The following is a 22,608-nucleotide window of genomic DNA, read 5'->3' on the forward strand; positions in this document are numbered from 1 at the left end:
AAAAGTATTTATTTATTAACTTCACTGATGAGGCTGCACATTAGTTTGGTCCAAATTCATTGAGTGTTCTTTATAATCTGCATGTGGAAATGCTCTTACTTTCTCTATTGAAAGAAACGATCAAGTTTGGTTGCTGTTCATTATATATTTTTGGTAAAATGGAGGAGAAATGAGTTTTTGTACACTTTTAGGATAGTTGTGTTATAACCCTAACAAATCACATCTCTTATAGTTTCTTGGTTCTAAATGTGTGGTGATTTATAAAGAAACTGATGATGCTTAATATATGTATTTTATTTTTGATGGTTAAAATGTAATTACATTTTTTATCACATTTTTTAATCTGGCATTATTATGCTGCTTTTAACCCTCAGTCACATTTCACTGAGCCATGTAGATTAAGTTAAGACAAAAAATAGATGATTATTAAAATAGTTAAGCTATTAAGTTATGTTCCTCTTTCTAGCAGAGTAAGGAGGAAGACGAAGGAAAGGATGACATGGTAGCCAGGTTAATGTTGCGTTCTTAGCTTTTAGGTAACCATAACTGGTCCAAGAGTCTGCAAAATCGTGCTAATGACTCTCATTAATGTACATAATCTTCATTCTGGTGATGGTAAGGCTCTCTAGATATGTGTGTTTGCTCAAACTTGCTTTTCCCTTCACATGCTAATTGTTTGTTTTCATGCAGTTTTTGTGTATCTCTAATGAAAAATGATTCCGGGTGAATTATTCTGTTTAATTCCTGATCGCAGCTGCTGATTCTCTCTTCATTTTCTGTCCAGATGCACTTCTCTGACTCCGGGTCCTTGCTGCGATCGCTTCAAACTTCACATCCCGTATGCTGGAGAAACCCTGAAATGTAAGTAATGGAGTCGGCCCTGTTTGTTCACACAAGTCCAACAAGCTTAACATACTTCAGACGTTTTTGAGCGATAACGCTCGGCAAACATTTCTTTTCCATATTAAGCCACAAAGTGGTAATGGCTGCAGTTAAGGTACGAGGGGTCAGCAAAGGCTCTTATGAGTTCAAATGAGTCATTTCTGTTCATTTTTATGCAGCGAAGTGTTTTTAAATTGATTTGCAGCAAGCGCAAATTAAGGTGGAACACTTTGAAGTCTAATCATGCTGATTGCACAGTGTGATGTGTTTTGATTCCAGCTTTTACATCCATCTGTCAGGTCTTTGTACTCTGAAATGTGAGCTCTGGCTGGATTTCAATTTGCAGTTTAATGTGATTATTGTTTAAAGAAATGGGCCTCGAGTGTGAAAATGACTGAAATGAATTTATTACAGATGTGTCAGTCCGAGCTTGATTAATTTCCATCTCACTGTTTGCCAGTTTAAAGTGGTTTAAGGTCAGCCTGTGAATTTGTGAAATCTAATCAGGGATTTATTCTAAGCACATATTCGGCACACAGGGATCAGAGGCTAAATGGAGAAAAAAAAAGGATTATTGATATAAATTGGCACATTAACTCTCTGTGTCTCACCTTAATAAACAGCATGATTTTGATGTTTTTGAAGCGGCTGTTACAAAGTAAGCAGTGAGAGAGAAAGCACCCACAGGAATCTGTTTACTATCAAAACAAAATGACTATTTCTTTTATGGTGGTGATGCTGAATCTGTGAAATCCACAAATACCACTCCACTTCCTGTTGCTTGTCCCACTAAACTTTTCCTGGAAGGGTCTCTCACTTCATCATCAAGTCCCCACATCAGAAACCTTTCTCTCTGAGCATTCCACCTTAAATGTGCAGTGGAGAAAATCACTCGGTGTAATGATGATCATCAATTAGATCATTCATTTAGTTGTTCACATTCATCTGAGTCTTTCAACAGACGCTGCAGACCCGATCTTCACTTATTTCACAGAATCAGTACGTGACACAAGAAAGGCCAACCAGGGGGGGTGACGCAAGTTTCTGTGGCTGATGACTCGATATCAGATGCCTACACACTTAAGTCGGCTTTTAAAATCAAAGCATTAATCTTCAGCCCTCAGATCTTCAAAGCAGAAAAAACATGGCCATGGTAGAAATGTGGCCTCACTTTGGGAAGAACCCTATGGACACATAGAGGAAGTCGGCTTTGCTTACTTTGCAGAATTTGCACAAAATCTGGCCCCGGCAAAAATGGTTGTGACCCATGTCAGGAAGTTGTGGCTAGACTCAAGGAATGTATGAAGCCCCTGAAAACTTGGTTTTGAAATTTTGCACATACACACACACACACACACACACACACACACACACACACACACACACACACACACACACACAAAAAAAAACATCAACTGTGATGAAATTTTCTGCGACGTTAAATCAGTAAAGGCACAGAGTGTACGCCAGTCTGCTTTTCTGTACTAACTGTTGATGTGAGGTCTCAGATATACACAAAAACACATTTACTTAAGCTAAACAAACACCAGACATAAAGATTGTTATGGCTTCTTTGAAGTAAGTCGACTATTGGCTTTATTTCTGGTTGAACCTTTACTGGGAGCATCAACAAACAGAAATTTCCCATCATCCAAATCCGAAGCGCTCTTTTGAAAAGACTCATAAAATGAATGAATGTTGTTTGTTGGCTCGGATCAGAAGCTGAGAGCTGTTCAAACACAATTCACAGGGTTGTTTCCGTACCCCCCAATGTGCATCGGGTCTTAGCCAAGTTATGAGCAACCATTTTAATCATTAATGGAAGTTGTTTTATTTTTTTTATCACATCTCCCCGTGTGTGAATCAGAGGCAGCAGAGGAAGCTCAGCTTCTGCTGGGTAAAGGTTGGGGCTCTGACCTGTTATGAGGATGTGTAGCATCATTGTCTGCATCTTCAGCATCTAATGGGCTTTAGAGGCACCACCACTCTGAGATTATTCTATAAGATGTTTAGATGAACACCTCACTTCCTCTTTAGGACAATGCCTCATTTAAGTATGAACCTTTCAGACAAAACTTAAAGCCTGCAGCGATCCTCCATGGTGTCCTGACATGGAATCGTGCACTATGATTTCTGCTCGGGCTGTCGCCGTTGTTAGATTTTAGTTGAATTAAAATATTTGATTTCGCTGATTTGTTTTAATTCTTTTCATTTGCATGACCTATGTATTGTCTACGTCTGCCATTTCATCTGGTGTTTCACATGAAATCAAACGTACCTCGTCCAAAGCAGAATATACGGGTGCTACAAGACTTTGATCGAAAGCGCATCACCTGGATCAAATGGTGGACATTTTACGGATCTGTTAATTTCACCCAAATGTTTTTGTACGGTTGAATGAAGATGACTATGATGGCCACTGAGACTGAGATCTATCATGCAGACATGATCACAATTACCCCAAATAATCGCAGTTATAGAATTATGTAATGGTCACTGTACTGCCTTTGACATTCTCACATGGGTGGCCACTGCTACGGAGATTGGACGACACGAACTCAGAACTAAACTCCTTAAGATTACTTTGTAATCCTTTTCAGGATCATACAAGCTAACAATTCACGGTCACAAGCTGTATCAGAATCATTTAAATTGACTCGAAGTCTGAGGCTGGTCACTGGAATATGCTTTGTTGAACTGAGCTGACCCAGAGTCTATCATCAAAGTAATGCAAAAGTCAACATATTCATTCATTTTGTGAAGACCAATGGCTTTTAATTGCAGGTTTGTCGACTCCTGACGCCATCACTCTGTTGTTGACGTCATTAGCTTAAGTTGTACGTATTGTTTCTTATCTGCTGTACACTGTGGATGTTTGCTGTGCTCAGCAAAGACGATAAAGAGATCTGTGTGGTGTGTGGAAGATGGATCTCATGAGACAAATATTTACTTACATTTAAAATAATAATTTCCTTATTTTTCCTCGCCTTGGATTTAAAAGAATTTTTTTGAATGTCTTTAAGAATAAGCTACACACACACAGGCAGAAAGCTGTAGAAACAGTTATTACCATCCGTGGCAACACTTGAACTTATTTTGATGTTTTCGCACAATGAAAGAAAAAAAATTGTCTGTATTTCAAAGCTAGAATGTGCAGAAGAGTCAGTGTTACTTGAAAGGAGGCCATTAGAGGCAGTTATCTCCGCGTGCCCTGGTATTTAATGAATTTTCACATTACACATTGGGATATATGGTACTGTGCAAATGTCTGGATCCACCCCTCAGGTTTTTTTTTTTTCAGATATTTTGCTTCCAAACAGCCAGACATTTTTAAAGTGTTCCTGAGCAACAGTTCTCCAAACTTTCTGAAGGTCTTTTCTTTGGACATTGGCTGCTTTTTTAATTTATTTTCAGTCCAGTTCTTGTACCTGACCATTTTCAGAGGAAAAGTGTTTGTTAAACCACTTAACACTGGCCTATGAATCATACAAGCATAAAAAGGCACCTGACTCAAAGGATGAACCAGTGTTGTGTCTGTACATAACAGACAACTTAAAAATATGTAATTGTGTCTTTAGGCACTTTGTTGCTAGCAGCCAGTCACAATGACACATACTTTGTTCCCATTTTTTTTTAGTTGCATCTATGAAAAATGATCAAAGATCATCAACAAGGTGATTCCCAAAGAGCTGTTAGCTGAAAACTTGGCATATCTCAGCATGGTGTGCAGTGTGTCCTTAAAACATTGGAGGAAACTGGACAAGTGGAGGACAAAAGAAGAAGTGTCAGGCCTAAAGAACTATCTCCAGCAGATGAACAGGATCTGAAAGTGATGTCCTTAAGAAAGAGGAAAAAATCCAGCAAAGACCTGACACAGGAGCTGAGAGATGCATCTGGACCTTCAGCTGATCCATCTGCTGTTGGCCCAAGCCTCATCAGAAATGGGCTCCATGGAAGGGTGGCTGTCAAGAAGCCGTTCTTAAGGAAGGGAAACAGGGAGAAAAAGCTGAGCTGTGCCAAAGGACACAAGAAGTGGACTGAAAATCAGTGGCAGCAGGTCTGATGGAGGGATGAATCCTCCCCAGAGCCCAGAGCTCAACATTACTGAAGCAGTGTGGGATCATCTTGGCAAAGAACGGAACAAAAGGCAGCCCACATCCAAAGAAGAGCTTTGGGATGTCCTTCAAGAAGCCTGGAGAACTATTCCTGAAGACTCCTTAAAGAAATGACAGAAAGCTTTTCTAAGAGGGTTCAGGCTGTGGTGAAGAATAAAGGAGCTCAGACCAAATATTCACTCTAAAGCTTGCTAGAAATGTACAAACTGTTTTTGCTTTCTGATGTATTTACATTTATGTTAGCATGTTTTGATAAATTGCTACACCAGTTACCTGTTTTCCTAGTACTGTATATAAAAATGAAGGGTAGAACAAGACTTTTGCCTACTGTTTTTTAAGAGAAGCTGTCGTACTTTTTGTTATTGTTTTGTGTGTTTTTTTTGTTATAAGCGAGTGAGGCAGGAAAAAACAACCAGACAAAAACATAACAAAAATGTAGCGCCGGCATTCTGGTATGGCACACACCGTCTCTGCAGCTGTTGTGTTAGTTGCTGTTTTCCTGTGCTTTGGCCTGAGGAAACAGGTTTGTTAAATGAAGGAAGCAGAGCTGCAGGTTGGTCTCTGGACTTGCCTGGTGATGGCGTGCAAAAGCATGGTGCGCTCTGCACAGAGCCAAGCACCATTAATGCAGTCCCTGGCCCCCCCCTCTCCCCTTCCCTTCAGCACCGTGGCTGCAAACAACAATTTTGGCCTTTGTTGTTGTGCCCATTATGCCCTCATGACTTCAGTAAAATGTCTGGTTGAAAAAGAAGGGGGAGTTTGAGAAGACGCGTTATGCAGCGACTAGACTGCGCTCTTGACTGAGGCTTCTTCACGGCCGTCTCAGGATGTTTGAACAAAGCAGGGTATAAAAGCCTCCGTTATAACCTGTAAAGTTTGCACTTGGAAGGCCTCCATTTCCCTCTGGAGCCATGCCAGGAGTTTTCTGACTGGCTTCCAGTGGTTTGTAACAGATTTACAACACATCTTCTCGTTTCCTTGTTTGACTCTTTCTCCACTGGAAAAATACAACCATATGTGTACGTTTGGCAGGCTGTTGCTGGAACAACGAAAAAGCAGAACAGAACAGTCTTGCAGCACACAAATAGAATTGTGTAACATAATATCAGAACACTGTGAACCAGCCCAAACAGCATGTTGTTATCATATCCTCGGCTGAGCGAGAACCTTCCCGATCTTCTCCTTTCTTATTTCTTCAGTTCTAATGTAGAATAAACAAAAAGTTGATGAGGTTTTTTTGTACTATAAAGCATCAATGCAGGGACTGTGAATTGATTGATACTAAAATCTTTTTTCTTTGAACTATGTGTGATATTTTACGGTTAAAGCTGAAAGAAGTGAACTCTTGTATAACATGCAAGCAGAGACTTATTTAGCAGCAACACCCTGCATCTTTCCGGTAGCTGCTTACGAGAGTTGCACAACAATACAGAGGAATTTTGGACACATCCCTCCTACGGAACTGTTTGTTCATCAATATTTTCGGGACGTCATGAGTAAATGACCCTCGTCACGAAACTGCATTAAGAGAACTCTGCAACATGAGTTTTCTTTTTCTTTTTTTTTTAAATGTTGCATCGCACATTCTCACCCTTAAATTCGCCTGTTAATTTTCCTAAAAACATTTTTCGATGAATCTTTTGCTCAGTGATTGCGTCGCATCAAGGTTCTGAGGTAGCCCCAAACCCTAATACTCCCTTTGTAATGCTTCTCAGTTGACAAGAGGTTGTGGTCTTGGGACTTGGTGCCTTTATTCTCCTGAATAAATGTTAATCTTTGTCATAAAGTTGAATTTGTCTTTTGTCTTCAATAGAAAAGGCTGCATTTATCATTCAGTCCTGCATCAATACAGGTTTTCATCTCCTTCAGCTACAATTCGCAGTGACGTAAGCATAACACGTGGGTGGACATGCTAATTTTTTACTAAATGTGTCAGGCCTGAACCTACTGGAACAAGGAAGCCCATGAAACAAGTTTAGTCGGAATGTGCCTCTTCCGCAGGTCGATGCAGATGAGGCACATTTTGATCAGGCAGTTATGTTGTTGAGGCTGAGGATCTCCCCACAGGACAACATTCTTATTCTCCAGTTTCTCTGCGATGCAGATATAAAAGTGAGAGGAAACTACCCTTCAGTAGTTATTTCTGGTTCCCGTGGGCTGAAAATGCCTATTAACTGAGGCGCGATTGATCCATTGTATCAGTCTTCACATTGGCTGGCAGTTCATTCTTTGTTACTCAGATTCCTGCTGTCAGATCAAAGAGGATAAAGGATTTTTTTTTTTTTTTTTGTCAGAAAGCAGTTGTCATCAGAAATAATGGTCCACCACGGCCTTTAGTGTAGTCGGATGCTGCTCCTTCCTGTCACAGCAGTCCACTGGTCATAATGGTAATGCTGGTAAAGCTTTATCGCCTTTAAGAAATCTGCATGTATACACTCGTTTTAGTCTCCCAACAGCATTACACCTGGATCATTTTAGTTACCCAGAAGCTCGTTTTCAGGGTTGTACGGTGTTTTGTTTGCAGGACACCTTCTCTTCTTAGCCGCTTTCAGACAGAAGTTCTAAGAACTGTCCACCTCAAATTTCTTTCTAGGAATTGCCCTTCCCCAGTAGCCTGGCTGACGTGTCCACATCTCGATGAGATGGTGGTCTGGGAACTAGGTGTGCATTTTCTCGTATTTGAGGCGTGGTTTACGAATGCCTAGAGCCGTTTATTGGGCGCTACGAATGTCTATCAAATGGCGTCTGGTTCTTCCCATGCTGCTTTGCGCGCGATTCATAGCCAATTGTATCACTTATACCAGATGATGTATGTAGAGCGACAGAAATTCGACGAGGAAATACATCCTTCTTGGCAATGAAATCTTTCAACGCCAAACGTTGCTCTTTTTTAAAAGTAAACTTGCGTTCTAAGCTACTTAAAACACTTTCTAAGGCTGCATCGAACGGTAACGTTGTGTCCGCTGCCATGTTGGATTAACACTCTACAAGCTTCGGTGTCGCGCATAGACGTCGTCATCGTCTTGCTGCCCTCCCCCGTTCTGTGATTGGTTCCCTAACTCAGGCAAAAATAAGGGCGGAGGTTTCCAGGCTGCCTTTGCAGTGTGAATGAAATCGCGCGCAAAGCAGCATGGGAATTCCCAGGCTACTTCCCCAGGGGAACTGTTTTATTTTGCATTTGCACGAGTCAGGGACCTTGATAGGGATTGATTAGTCAGGACTAAACAAGGTGAGGCTGCGTTTCAGTTTTATGCTCCTAAAATCTGGAACAGCCTTCCAGAAGATGTGAGACAGGCTTCAACTCTGACGATGTTTAAATCCAGGCTGAAAACAGTTCTATTCAGCTGTGCATATGACACCTGAAAGTATTTTATCTGCACTCTTCACTTTTAAATGAATGAATTAATGATTATTTTTAGTTTTTTTTTTTTTTTTTTTTTGGAATGATTTTATTGCCTTCTTGTGATTTTAGGTAGCTGTAAAGCACTTTGAATTGCCTTGTGTACGAATTGTGCTCTACAAATAAAATTGCTTTGCCTTGATGTGACGCAACCGTCTGCGACAGTGACGTGTTACTTTAGCGCCACACTCAACAACAAAACAAAACAAAACCTGTGAACAGTAAGGAGAGAAAAAAACTTCGTAGCTGTCTTCATAGCTGCAACAGTAGTTTTTAAAAATGGCGGGGCCGCAAGAAGCGGATATCTGACAAGGGGCGTAGCTACCAACCACCAAACACCTACGTCATGTGTGTTCCTATGGACCCCAGAAAAGACCCGGCTTTGGAGAAGGAGCTAAAATGGTTACAGGAACTGAGGGCTGTGGTCCTTAGTTCCTGTATGTCCGAATGCGCGAAAAAACGTCCCTATTCCTGAAAAGGTTATAGGAACTGCAAAAGGTTCCTACAGTGGGAGTGCGCCTACTGAGAGTAGCAGGAGCCATCGATTCCCTCCACATGTAGATTGTTGAACGCTCAGGCCTCCAGAATCAATTTTCCAGCTTTATGTATCGCCATAATTCTTCTACAAATGCCCTGTCAAAGTTGTTGAGATAGAGACGTAGTTCACACCAACCAGCCTTTCTTTGAAGATTTGAGACTTTGTCAACAGACTTTGCATGGCTTTTATTTATGTAGGGAGCGGCATTTTTACAACTCCCACCACCAGTCACATCTCCTCAGCTGGATTACCTTACTCTGTTAGCTCAGAGTGAACTGAACTGTGACCGATTACTCCCTGTGTGTTCAATAAAGTCACGAAGAGTGCAACCATGTGTGTCTTAGTTTTGTCAGGCTGTGAATGTGACTTAAGAGGAATATCGGATCATTTTGTAAGTAATAATTGATGAAATCCTGGTAATTCTGGACTCAAACATGTAATAATATTAAAAATGCTGAACCAAAGCAATTATCGTTACAGGACAAACCTGTTTGCCAAGATTTGAGTGCTGAATGTGAAGTTTTCTTATTACTTAAGATGTTTTTAATAATGGAGCTCAAGTGCTTACATGCATTTAATGCAGCCGCTGAAGGACACATCGGTGCCTTGACAAGTCGGCACACATCTGATTCAACCCTCTGATGAGGTTAAGATGAAGTCAGATTGTTCCAACCACTTGTTTGTGCTGTATTCAAAGCAGATTTGTGAACTAATGCCAAGAAATATACTGAAAGTTTTTTATTTTTTCATTTGTCAAAAACAGATTTCTATGAGACGACTAAACCTTTTAACCTTTTACAAAAATGCATCATTCATCCATCAGATACTGATCATTCTTCTGTTTTCTTAGGGGATATCATCTTCAATGCACAGTTCCCAGAACTGCCTCCAGATTTTATTTTTGGCGAAGATGCAGAGTTTCTCCCCGAACCCTCAGAGCTACCTGTGAGTATTCAGAAAGAATATGAAATCCTGAGTCTTTTACGGTGAATGCACACAAAAAGCATAACAATGCAGGCAGTGTGGGTGTGCAGGTATCCGCCATTGTTGCCGTAATTCTGTGTTTTTTTTTTTTTTTAATCCCTTACTTTGTTTAGACCTGTTTTATCTGTAAGTTCCATCATTTTTGCGAAACTGTGATTCACTAGAGAGCTAGTCTAAATAGAAAAAGAAAAAAAACAGGCAGTAATGTGTCTTGTAAGAAAAGCGGTAGATAATTATCATTATTATTTGCACTTAGCTGCACATTTGATTGAATTGCATTGAGTTTGAGGGTTCTGTTAATGGACTGCCTCAGAGAAGTTTAACTTGAAATTCATGACAATTTTTGTTTGACCTTCACTTTGTCATAATTTATTCTTTTATTATGAACATTATCACCTTTCTGTTAAAGGCAGTTTCCAAGTAACCATTTCCAATTTTGTGTGTTTTAATTTCATACAGAAAATGGCTATTTTTCTCCACATTAACCAGAGGAGCATGTAAAAAAACAATGTCTCCACTGCACAAACTGAGCTTCACGTGGACTTTACCCAGTATGCGTACATGTCTTTTTAAAGATTTACTGTCTCTGCAGTATCACATCTTTGCTGCCTTGTTTTGATGAATTTTAAGAAAGCCTGTTAAGGTAAAGTGTTTGTGGAGACTTACAAACAGCACAGCGTTGGATAATAAAAAGGAGCTGCCGTTTACTTGCGTTGCTTTCGGTCATGAAGTTTGAACCTGGAAGTCCGGTTTTAATAAAAGACCTTTGTGCAGTGTTGTGGTGCCTGATATGTCTGCAAACTCAGAGGTTAATGATACTCTGAGACAGATGTTGGCAGTTTTGGAGGAGTTACAATAGCAGCAATAACTGCATTCTTTTTCATGGTAATGATCACAAGGTAAAGAGTAGAAGTAAAGTTCAAATTCATGTTCATATCAGGAATATGTGTACTGGTTGCGCCCAGCAGGTTCACGCAGAGTTATAGTTTGGACCTGTTTATATTTGGTAATATCCAGCTCCGAGTATGTTTACACCTGGCAATAAAATGTGTCCCAACAAGCTACCTGCTTAAACACGTAGGCACAGCTACGTCAGCTGAGCGACAGACATGACATCAGCAGGTCTCTTGATGTTTCTATAAAATCACAGATTCTCCTGAGTCACACTTAAAGCTGAATTACTTAAGAGGATTTCAATGAGCTTAGTTATTTTTATCAGACACAACAAGAGAAGTAAAACACCTCTAAAAAACACTATTTTCCACTGATTTGATATTATCCCGACAGTTTTTTTTCCATTGACGGGGTCTCAATGATCAGTTCAGTGAAACTTTTAGCCTGAAACACAGTTTGCTATATATATATCTCCACAGCTTGCTGTTGATTCATTTCACATCAGCATGAAGCTGGATGTTAACATTCGTGATACATGGATTTCATAATAATGTGAACAAACACATACCTACATATTTGCAGTGAAGATCAGTGATGCGAGTGGCCCCTGACTAAACAAATGTTTCGATAAATGAGCCAAGACCACCTCCAAATATGGCCCGAGTGATTGATCTGAATGCGTTTCTTATATTGACACATCGTGTTGCCATAATGATTAATATAAGTTTGTCAAGCACACTGTGGGGTGGATGAGAGCAGCTGCAAAAATAACTTTAATATATGTTTATTGATTAGATGGATGTTACAAAGAGCTCTGATTAGCTCTTGTGAGTTTTGAATTGCATTGAGGAGACGTTCATGTGAAAGTGTGGATGGAAACTGGCCAAAAAATATCAATAATACTTACCACTAATGTGCAGGAATTTTTTTCTCTCACTTGAGGTGGTTTTTTGCCTTCTTCAAAGTAGACTGGTTACGCAATAGGGGTAATGAAAATAACACTACGAATCCAGTTTGATCTGACAATGATTAGAGTGACGTGACTCACCAGCTGTTTCTGGTCTGAGCCAACAATCAATAAACTCACTTACTGAGCAGTAGCTTCCCTGATGTAATATAACATCCCAGCTATTCCCAGAAATTAAAGTAATTCCTGAAGAAAAAACCTGTATGTTTGTTTCCAGTTAGGACAACTACTTCTTCTACTGAATTACAACATCGTATGTGCTGCCGGCCTGTTTTTGACACTTATTCACCTCAAACAGGGTTAATAGAAACATATCTGACTGAAATTTCTTTTTGTGTCTTTTCCAAAAGTTCCTTCATGTTTTCTTTACCAATGAATGAAAAACCCAGCTATTGACTTCTTACTCTTGAGGTTTTTATAGCCCTTAAAGTGATGAGTGTTGTTTTGAGCTTCATCTTCACCTGGGGACTCCATCTTCCCTGATCAGTCAGCTGTTATAACTGCAGCATAAACTTTCAGCTGTTTTTTATGTTCATTTGGCTCAGATATTGTGAAAAAACACAAATTGTGACAAAGAAGGCGTGGAGTTGGAACATTTTTCACCGTCGCAGTTCAGATTTGTGCTGAAAGCGTAAATGTAAAGCTTGTAAAAGTAATTTTTGCTAAAACTGCCGCCGCAGCAGAAGGACAACAAGGGTGCTCATTCAGACTGGACTCAGGCATGTTCAGTTGTCGTCACATTGATGGAAATTAGACGTTTTCGCCTGGTAGGGCTAAAACGGGCCATGCAAGACGAGTGGAAAATCCTCATTACTTCCACTGAAGCCACTGCAACTGTAGTATGTGTGATGGTAAAAAAAAAAATAAAAAAATCCCCTTTTTTGTTTTTTTAATTGAAATCTTCCACTGGCTTCTAATCAAATCAAATCAAATTTATTTATATAGCACATTTCATGTACAAACAATTCAAAGTGCTTTACATAAAATAAAAGCATTGCAGCAGGGAGTGTAAGAAGCATTAAAAATTCTACAAACGTGGTTTGTTTTTCCATCTGAGGAAGACACACAACGGTCGGAGTGTGACTTGAAACTGCATCATCGCATTAATCACTGACCTTGTACGGTGTTGATAATGAAATTAACGTCTATTAGCGGGACCGTTTTAGGTGTATAAATATAGGTTGAAATTTGCAGACTGCTCAGTGCTTCATAGCCGTCGTCGTTCAGCCTCTACACAGTTGTCCGGAGCTATTTCTGAAGCAGACTAGCACGGTGGAGCTAAATTCCCCTGCTTGTGTCAGAGTCTGGGAGAAGAGAGGGGGGAGAATTGCTCACCGTCTCATAAATCCAGCTGTGCACATAAGGGGAAGTACCTCTGCTGAGCCAGTGCTCGGCAGCCCATCGCTTGTTTATTTTCTCACTTATTTTCTCGCTGTGTTTTGCACTCCGCGCTTTCATAATCTCTCTGTTTGCCTCTCTGCCTGAGATCCTTCTCTCCCACTCGTCCCTCCTTTTTCCTGTAGATTTTCAGGAAGGACGTTCCCCTCTCACTATTAAAAACCTCTGAATTCCAAGCAGTTTCTTAAATTTCCTCCCATATCTCCGGGGAATGTTCACAAACGACGCTGGCTGCGAGACTCTAGAATAGTCTCAAAACAAGTGGACCGCTTGTCTGCACAAGTGCAACGAAGCATTGAATTATTTGGGAGACATGATAAGAATCTGCCACTTAATGATGAGTAAAACTTTTTAGTGTGCCACTGACTCTGGATGACCCCTAATCCAGAAGACGTGGAGCTCACAAAACGTATGCTTCTTTCCTTTGTTATCCAGTGGGGGTAAACATAAGGCTAATTTTAGGTCCTCTGTCAGTGACTGGTGGGATTCTTGATGTCTCAGCAACATATTGCTCTTGTTTACAGGCAGCCAAGGGTATCATTAGCTTCTCTGTTTAGGCTTGTGTTTTTCCCTGCTGTCACCAGGCCTTTACAAGGTTTGTTATCCATGTTTCTGTTTAGACAGAGAAATGTATCGTTGTCACAAAGAAAAAGACGAGATGAAACGCGGTGCACGTGACCCACGATGGATGGTCAGGACAGTTGGGTTTGATATGGTATCAGGGTTCGAAATTGTTTGTTTCTGCAGGTTTTGAGCATGAGGATCCCTGTTGAGTCCATGATTTTCTAACTCCGTCCAGAAACATGCGTATTTTCCAATCACATCCACACAGCATCATTTACCAAAAGAAAAAAGAGGAAAATCTCCCTTCAAATGGAAACTGAAAACTCAACCAGAGCAGCACAAGTTCCACAGTGACGGATAACTCCATGTACACAGTGTATAAGTGGGATGTACTCGCCTTATTATGTTTCCCAAAGCGCTGGTATTGACAACCCAAAGCCTTTGATCTTCCCTCATCTGCTTAAATAGTTCAATGTGCAGCAATTTGTCAGCACTGACAGACGATCACATTACAGTAGTCTCCTCCTCCTGTGCTGGCAAAGCAGCTCAAAGACAACAAAGAAGATTCACATGTATTTGGCAACTTGATTTTAAGAGTCGTTCTGTTAACCAGCAGGTCGATCGGGTCTTGTCCAAAAATGGCGACAGTGGTTCTGTCTGGTTCTGTGTCGCAGTTTGTTTCGGGGACCTTCGTAGCACGTGCTGACGCGCTGTTAGCAAAGTCTCCTGATATCATGTAAACATAAGAGATGAGAGAGTATATCGTGATGTCACAATGCACAGATGGAGGGGCGCAGTCTGTGAAACAAAAAAGAAAATGCTTCCTTGACTTGGTTTTTGTCCTTTTGAAAAAAAGAGGTAATTATAGTTTATCCTACTTGAAGATGGCGATGGAAACGGATTTTAGAAAAATAAATTCTGATCTAAGATACTTTTTTTTCTTATATAACAGATTAACAGATTAAAATCTTTACACTGGCTTCCAGTCAGTCATAGAATAGATTTTAAAAGCCTGCTGATGGTTTACAAATCCCAGAATGGTTTAGGCCCAAAATACATCTGTGATATGTTCAGAGAATATAAACCCAGCAGAGCTCTTAGATCCAAGGACTCAGGTCAGCTGGTCCAGTCCAGAGTCCAGACTAAACATGGAGAAGCAGCATTTAGCTGTTATGCTGCAAATAAGTGGAACAAACTGCCAGTGGAGATTAAACTTTCACCAAATGTAGACATTTTTAAATCCAGGTTAAAAACATTTCTTTTCTCATGTGTCTATGCATGAAATATCTTTTAACTTATCTAGACTGTTGCCTGATTTTAAATTCATTTAAATGATTTTATTTGTTTCTCTTTATATTATTTTATGTATTTTTAATGCTTCTTGCACTCCCTGCTGCAATGCTTTTATTTTATGTAAAGCACTTTGAACTGTTTGTACATGAAATGTGCTATACAAATAAATTTGATTTGATTTGATTTGATTACAAAAAATGATCGTCTTGTTTCTACTTCCAGAGAGTAAACTAATTCAATATGTGCTGACCTGGAAGAAAAATAACAATTGCTGAAACAAATCCCGAAGCTCTCGCTCCGTTTTTTTATCTCCTATATGACCACTGGTTTGGATTTTCTTTGTGACTTTTGTCTTCAAGTTTTTTCTTTCAGCGTTTATTACGGCCCATGCCGCCACTTTTTGACCACACACGGGGCAGCTAGTTCACTCTAATCATCTAATTTACCAACAGGTGGTAAGACTTGCTTGATAGCTGAATAGAGAAACGGACAAACTGTTGTATAATAAGAGCAGTCCAACAATGAACTGTGGCTGCTCGAGTCTTACTGAAATCCTTAAAGTCCCATTTCCTCTTATTAAGATATACTGCTCACTGTGCAAAGTGGAACCTCAGAGCTGTCATCATGCTCAGTTTGGATGATAAAAGGGCTTTATGGTGTGAATTTCCTGCAGTTAGCCATGATTATAAGTAGAAAACTATATTGGCGTAGACCCATTTCAACATCATTTGAATACTGAACACACTTGAATAATGAAACTGTAATTGTAGATATGTCAGTGATGTAATTATAACTACGGTAACTGTGAGCAGTTTCCACATAATTATTTTTCTCCCACTTTGAAGAAAAAAAGAAGCACTAAGGGACCTCCCAAAACCTCTGTGTCGCTGTCGCAGTGTAGTAACTCAAACTCCTGAGGCAGCAACAACAAATAACTCCTCGAACCTCTGTGATTATTGAGAGAAGTCCTTTCAACATTCAAACCACACTGCAAGAGGGATAAAGGAGACTTGAATACACCAGCAGGATGATGAGAGGCCACATGTCCCACAAATAAACCCTTTACTGTAGATTATTTCCATGAGCCATGGAATATGAGCAGAGTCTGGCTCAGATTTATTGAGGGTTCATTGTTGCAGGGGTGCAGGGGTTGAGTGGAACCAGCCAACGAAGGCTAAACAGGATCCAGACTGTGGCTAATTGGCCACCAGGGCTGCTCCCCACCTCAGAGTGCTTTGTAACTCATTGTGTGAAGCTTGTTTATAGCAGGTCACTCATGTCAGCCTTCATGCCAACATTAGGACCATAATAACACAAGGTCTTCTTCCAGTCTATTGGGTTTATTATTGACAAAGAAGAGGTCTTTAAGCAGCACCTAACCATTCTGACACATTGGTGGATTCAGATCTGATCCAACATATCTCACTATTGAGTTTGGTCTTATAATACACACCTTCCATTAAGACTTGTTTACTGGAAGTACTCAATAGACAATCAAGATATGGCTTATATACACTGAAACTGTACAATGCTCATTACTGAAGAACGTGCCGTCATTTTAGTCTTTTTTTCTTTTCTTTTTAAAAGAAACATCAGTTCTGAATGGCTTAATTGATGCTTCTCAGAAGTGGAAACCTGATGGGTCAGAGCCAGTTAAAAACAGCAAAGCATGCAGGTCACATTGGTTCGCTGAAAAAAAAAAAAAGACAGAGACAGTTAAATTGTTTATCAGTTGCTGGTGTTACAAGTTACAAAACCTACTGGTGGCCAGTGGGGGGAAAGATGTTGGGTGTTAAAACAAACAAAAAAAAAAGCACTGGGGTTGATGAAGGCTATAATGCTCACCTGTTGTTGAAACAGAACTGCAGGTTTAAATTGCTGACACTTTGTGGTGCCGGTTGCGCTTTTGAACTGGATGTTCCTAATATACTGTCCACTTTGATTATGCCAGCGAAGCCAAACTAAACCAACCGAGTTCGAGTTTTCATGTGCTCACATGTGTCGGCAGGATTTGTTTTGTTGGAAACTTGGGAGAGCAAATGTGCTCTGGCACACGTAGCACTGCTTTATGCTTGTTGTAACACAGGCTTCTGATCTAGTTCGGTTGTAAGTTTTTCTACATCATGCTGTTACCAAGAAAATCCGTGATAAATTGAGACTCGTCACCAATTTCACATCAAGATTTAGTTAGAAGTGGTCCCAGCCTGCCGGTTATCAGTGACAACACACCCGACTTTAGCCAGTAAACCAGAGCCTGGGGGAAGAGGAGTTAGTTTGGAAAGACATGTGTTCACCAAACTTAGTGACAGGAATACAAAAGAGCAAATCTGCCCACGGCTTGCTGGGAAAAATGACCCGAGGGGAGGAAATGACAAACACAGAGGCAGGAAGGGAGGGAAGGTGGAGAGTAATACTACTTCCAATGCATTACGCAGATGATGTTGCATCACACGGCCACTTTCAGTGAGTGATGACAGTTAAAGTAGTATTCTTAGGAGATGGCACGAAATGCCTTTAAATAAGCAAATAAATCTGATTGTGTAAGCGTTTGATGTAGAATTTCTGTATCAGGTGCACATGATGCAGCAGGTCTCGATGTGATAATGCTGATGCTTTTTGCTTTTTTTTTTTGCTCTTCTTAGAAAAATGTTGCGGTCACTTTATGATTACGGTGCACTGTTCTGTAATCTTGAAATCTCTGCTATCTACAACCTAGCATAATGTGTTGTACATGCTCACCAAACACACCCACGTGTGCGATGAGTTCTAGGTATTTCAGTACCAACCCATGTGAAGCCATAAAAGGCCCATGCAGGTTTTCTGTGTTCTTACCCAGTCACTTTAAATCATGTGGATTGTGGCTCACTGACAGTTGTTCATATAAACAGCTCTCCAGCTCCAGCTCACTCACAGTGACGGCAGGGACATCAGATGAAGCCAGACAACCCACTGTGGGACAGAATGTCCCACTCATGTTTCCAGACATAACAACACTGTCAAGATCTGTAACTGCTGCCTATATTCAGGTGCATCATTTCCTAGTTATCGGCTGTCCGGCCTGGATTTGATGCATAGATGACATTCAAAGTGGGAAAAGACGGTGTTTTATTAACACAAACTGCAGCCTTTATCTTCTTTAACCCCCCCCCCCCCCCCCAGGAGATGGGAGTAAGTGTGCAGGACATAAGGACAGTTATCTGTAATTGCACCTCTGTTTTTTTTTTACTCCAGCAATACTACCATTTGTCTGCCCCTTTGTCCCCTCTCTTTGTGTGTAATGTATCATTTCTCTGGTCTAGACTTGCCCGGTGGTGTGTGCAGGCACTTAACATTTTGGGAGTTCCCCAGCATTTTGCATGTTTTTCAGACTGTATGTGCTTGCGCCCGAGACCAGGTTTAACCTCTATGGGCCTTTTATGCACATGACCTCAACATGTTCTCACATGTCCAGCCTGCAGTGCTCCGCCGGAGAGACGAGAGGCGGCACGCTGCAAATTCAAGGCATTGTGTATGCTGCTGTGTGGGTCTGATCTCTCTACTACACAGCTTTCAGTTGTCACAGTAATTTGACACGGTGCATTTGTGTCAAATTAGCTGTGGAAGTTGAAGGGTGAACTTGCAGTGCAAACTGACTGCAGAATTACAATACTGGACGTAACCTTGATTTGAGATTTGGCTTAAAACGGTGTGAGTGACAATCTTTCTTTTGCCCCAGTAACCCACTTAAATTTATTAGTTTCCACTCACCTTTATATACAGAAATGAGCCATGATTTGCTTCAAATAAATGTATTTTGATGATTTTTTTTTTTTTACCACCGTTTGAAGTTTGAGTGGTGCAGTTTAAATGCTGTCATTTTGTTGTGCCCCGTCTGCAGCTGCACCACCAACTGTTTATCTCCAGTTGCGTTCTAATGGCTCTCTGTTGACATTAACGTCCTGGATTGGGTTCTCAAACCAAACACCACAGCCACATTGTGGCCTCATTTCAGATTTACAGTACTTTGTAAGAGACTTGAACCATCCCTAATCTCTTTATATGTTGCCAGAAAAACAAAAAATGGGGGCAGCGATATATTGAAAAGTGTGCAAATATAAAAGAGGAAGTATCACTATAGCATACAAGGCAAAAATGGAGATGCTGCAAAAATGCTATTTTCTGTCAAACTGTTAATTTTTGATCATTTTCATAGATTTAATATTGGTTCTTTGCTAAGTGGTCTGTTATGTGCAGACACTAACACTGGTTCATCCCATGAGTTGTCTTTTTTATGCTTCAAGGATTCATAAGTCAGTGTTTAGTGGCTTAACAAAGATAAAATGAATTCTCTGAAAATGGTCGGGTACAAGTACTGGACTGAAAATGAGTGAAAAAGCACCAAATTTCTAAAGAAAAACTTTAAAAGACCTTCAGAAAACCTGGAGAACTATTGCTCAACACCACTCTGAAGTAGTATTACAAAATCAAATACTAAAGCTTTTGAGGATGCATTGAGAAGCCACGTCAGCAGACTGAATATTTCATCATGATAAATCTCTGTAGATTACATCTGGAAAAAAAGTTTAATTAATTATTATTATCCATGATATTCTTCATGAATTAAGAAACTACACTTGTGCAAAAAAAACTTTATAAGTTTCCTTCACATTTTTATAGATTTTTTAGGAATCAGTGGGACAGTGTGACATTTAATTTATCTTTTTTGGATGAATTGAAGATTTTTTTTAAGTGTCTTTTTAAAAAATAAAATAAAGTCATGACTTATTAAAGAAGTTTTTGTCTTGCAGACTTTGTAGCCATCAGTAAAAGTCCCACTGTGAACAAGTAGTGCGAAGCCATTCTAATAATTCTCGGAAAAGCAAACGTTCCCAGCTTCAGGTTTACCCCCTGGTAATCCTGAATGCCAAGCATTGGTGAGCGCTTCCTATCTGCAGCTCCAGCTCGTCCCCTGTTACTGCTCTAACAAAGGCCCTCAGATGGCCTATAAAGCAAGATTATGTCAATGTGAGCATAGTGTACCAACTGTTGCTCCTGCTTCCTTCCTGCTTGAGGGAATAATGCGTTCCAGCTTTTATTGGAGTTTATTATTGGCAGGGCTCACTGACAGGTCTGGGAATACTTTTAATGGGAAGGTTATTGTTAGCCACCAGAGATGGCTGATGGAAAAGGAGTCTGGTCATTTCTAAACACCAGCTGATGGATGGGAGAAATTGAGTGCCAAGATGGGCTCCACTCTTTCACCCCTCACAGTGGGTTGATTCTGGGCTGAAGAGGTGTCAGAACCCCAGGAAAAGTAGTCGCAAAAGTGCTATTTCTGTCAACAAGTTGTGCTGTGTTGGACACGAGCCGCACAGATCCCAGTGAAAAACACTGGGCTGAGAATGCCAAGTGTCTTAAACACATGACAAGAGCAATTTAGCATGATCTTACACTTGGCACTCTCCGGGGGCGAAACAGGGTGTGAGCCCACACTTGAATTAGAGACTAACAGAGATTAATTTAATACTTGGGAGTTTTTAATGCCTCACACTTTCAAGTCTACAGCGATTCATTGGATCAGGTTGCCAGCATCTATAAAAATCACATTTAAGACGTAAAAACAAATATCTTCTCTTGGCCTATATAATTATCTTGCAGTTTCAGATGCCAGTCTTTCTCTCATTGGACTAAGATAAATATTGGATGGAAGATGATACAGACGGATGGCACAGGAAGACATAATTCTGTCAACTTGGGTCTATTCAGTGTGAAGATGCCCAATTTAGGTGTACATTTTGTTCTTAAAGGGAAAACGCTGGTTTTCTTTGGGTCTTTCCTCAATGCATATGCATTATATATCCTTACTGAAGCTTAAAGGAACCAAAGACATGTTGACATATTCTCTCATTTTGAGTAGCACCTCACTAATTTGAAATTCATGGTTCTGAGTTTGGTTAAAGAACAGTTCATATCAGTAACTTTACTGGCAGCCATTCTCTGTAAGAGTATATCGCAGGTTTTCTCTTCTCAATGCTGCTTTTTTTTAAAATTCCACTTTGGATATTTGATGGCTAGTGGCTGCACACTTTCAAAGTTTCAGATATTAGATTGTAACATCCTCTGAAAAAGATCTCCACACCCATTAGATAAAGTCGGTGTCTGTGCTGGCTGTATTTACATGTTACTAATTTCTTAGCTCCCTTGTGGGTGCGGCTGCTCGCTGATTTAGCTGATTGCACAGAGTAGAAGAGCAGGGAGATGGGATAGGATACCTACTGCGAGGAAGAAATATCTTTCCGTCTCAATTTAGCACTGTAGTCTGCTCATCCAAAAAGTTGCTTTATTTGTCAAAAAGGGCTACCAAATTTGTAGATTAAGTCTAAACTGACCGTCTCGAGCATCCGTGGACCTTTTGCCTGTCTTTTTCGGCTCTCTTAGACGCAGTAAACGCCTTTTTGTGCTCGTTCAACATGTTGAATGTTGGCTCTGTTGGAGAGAAAGATCACTCTTTAGCACATTGAATGAATTCTGTAGTGCTTCAAAGTGATCTTAACCATTAACTGGATGTACAAAGAAATTAATGATTTCAAAAGCAGATTTTTGATTCTAAACGATAAAATACAGGTTGTGTTCTCTTGTGCCGGCGTAGACTGAACATCGTAGTTGGCACTTGGAAGCCGTCTGCGTTTTCAAGTGTGGTTTCTTGACTCAAGGAGACGCAGCTGGGGGTCCCCCACTGGATCTTGACATTTCTTTGGATTACAAGTGTCATTTGATGCATGTAATTATTTAGTTTGTGTTGTTGCAGGAGTCTCATCACTCGTATAACAAAGAACCGTCCTCCAATCCAAAACGTGCCCAGTGTGTTTTGTACATAAAGGCAAGTACGTACAAATGATTATGCCGTTATTTATAACTTCGTCTACTTCAGCCGCGACATAGCTCATACATTTGCCTTTAACTTTTGGATTATACATTTCTTTTAGTTTTTGTTACACTTAAGCCCTGTGATTTGCAGCTGGGCCCTATTTCGCTTTATTTCCTGATCTTTGGTGAATCAAACTGCTAAGCAACATGAACGCCATCAAAGTGAAGAAATGAATTGGCTCAAATGCCATCGTGATCTCAGAACGTGATGATTTGGAAAGTGTAGTTCTTGTCGTGGATTTAGGATATTTTGTAGTCGGATGGATCATAAACTTTAAACGGGGATCTGCCCCCTCCGTGAGCTAATGCCTTGAAAAAAGATGGTTTAAAATGCCAAAGTTAATTCAGAAAACATTAAATTTGGTATTTGAAGTCTGTTTGTCTAACTATTGAATTTCTCTTTCACCGTTTTTCTTAATTTCCCCTAAAATAAATTTCAGTCTTTGTAATCTGAAGAGGTGCAATTTGAGCAATTTAATCAATAAGCAGAGAGAAGGAGCATTTTCTTTTTAAAAGGCGTGGTGTTTTATAATATTTCTGCTTGTGTTGGCACAGTGACTGTGTTTTCATGACTTCGACTCAACCGCTCAATGTATACCCCAAATGCTAAATCCTAATGCTAATCCACTATATTTTGGATGTGCAGTTTTTAACATTGATAATGAAT

The 22,608-nt window shown here is 40.1% G+C and overlaps 1 protein-coding gene across 4 annotated transcripts in view; it reads left to right on the forward strand.

The window, feature by feature from the left end:
- babam2 (BRISC and BRCA1 A complex member 2) overlaps positions 1-22,608 on the forward strand; it is a 92,113-nt gene that overhangs the window by 3,035 nt on the left and 66,470 nt on the right. For all 4 annotated transcript variants that reach the window (XM_075447509.1, XM_075447510.1, XM_075447511.1 and 1 more), the window contains exons 3-4: positions 785-861; positions 9,786-9,880. In XM_075447509.1, the coding sequence (XP_075303624.1) occupies positions 785-861; positions 9,786-9,880 (172 nt within the window). The remainder of the gene's footprint in view (positions 1-784; positions 862-9,785; positions 9,881-22,608) is intronic.

The sequence above is a fragment of the Odontesthes bonariensis genome, chromosome 17, assembly GCF_027942865.1.
Source record: "Odontesthes bonariensis isolate fOdoBon6 chromosome 17, fOdoBon6.hap1, whole genome shotgun sequence".
Taxonomy (NCBI): domain Eukaryota; kingdom Metazoa; phylum Chordata; class Actinopteri; order Atheriniformes; family Atherinopsidae; genus Odontesthes; species Odontesthes bonariensis.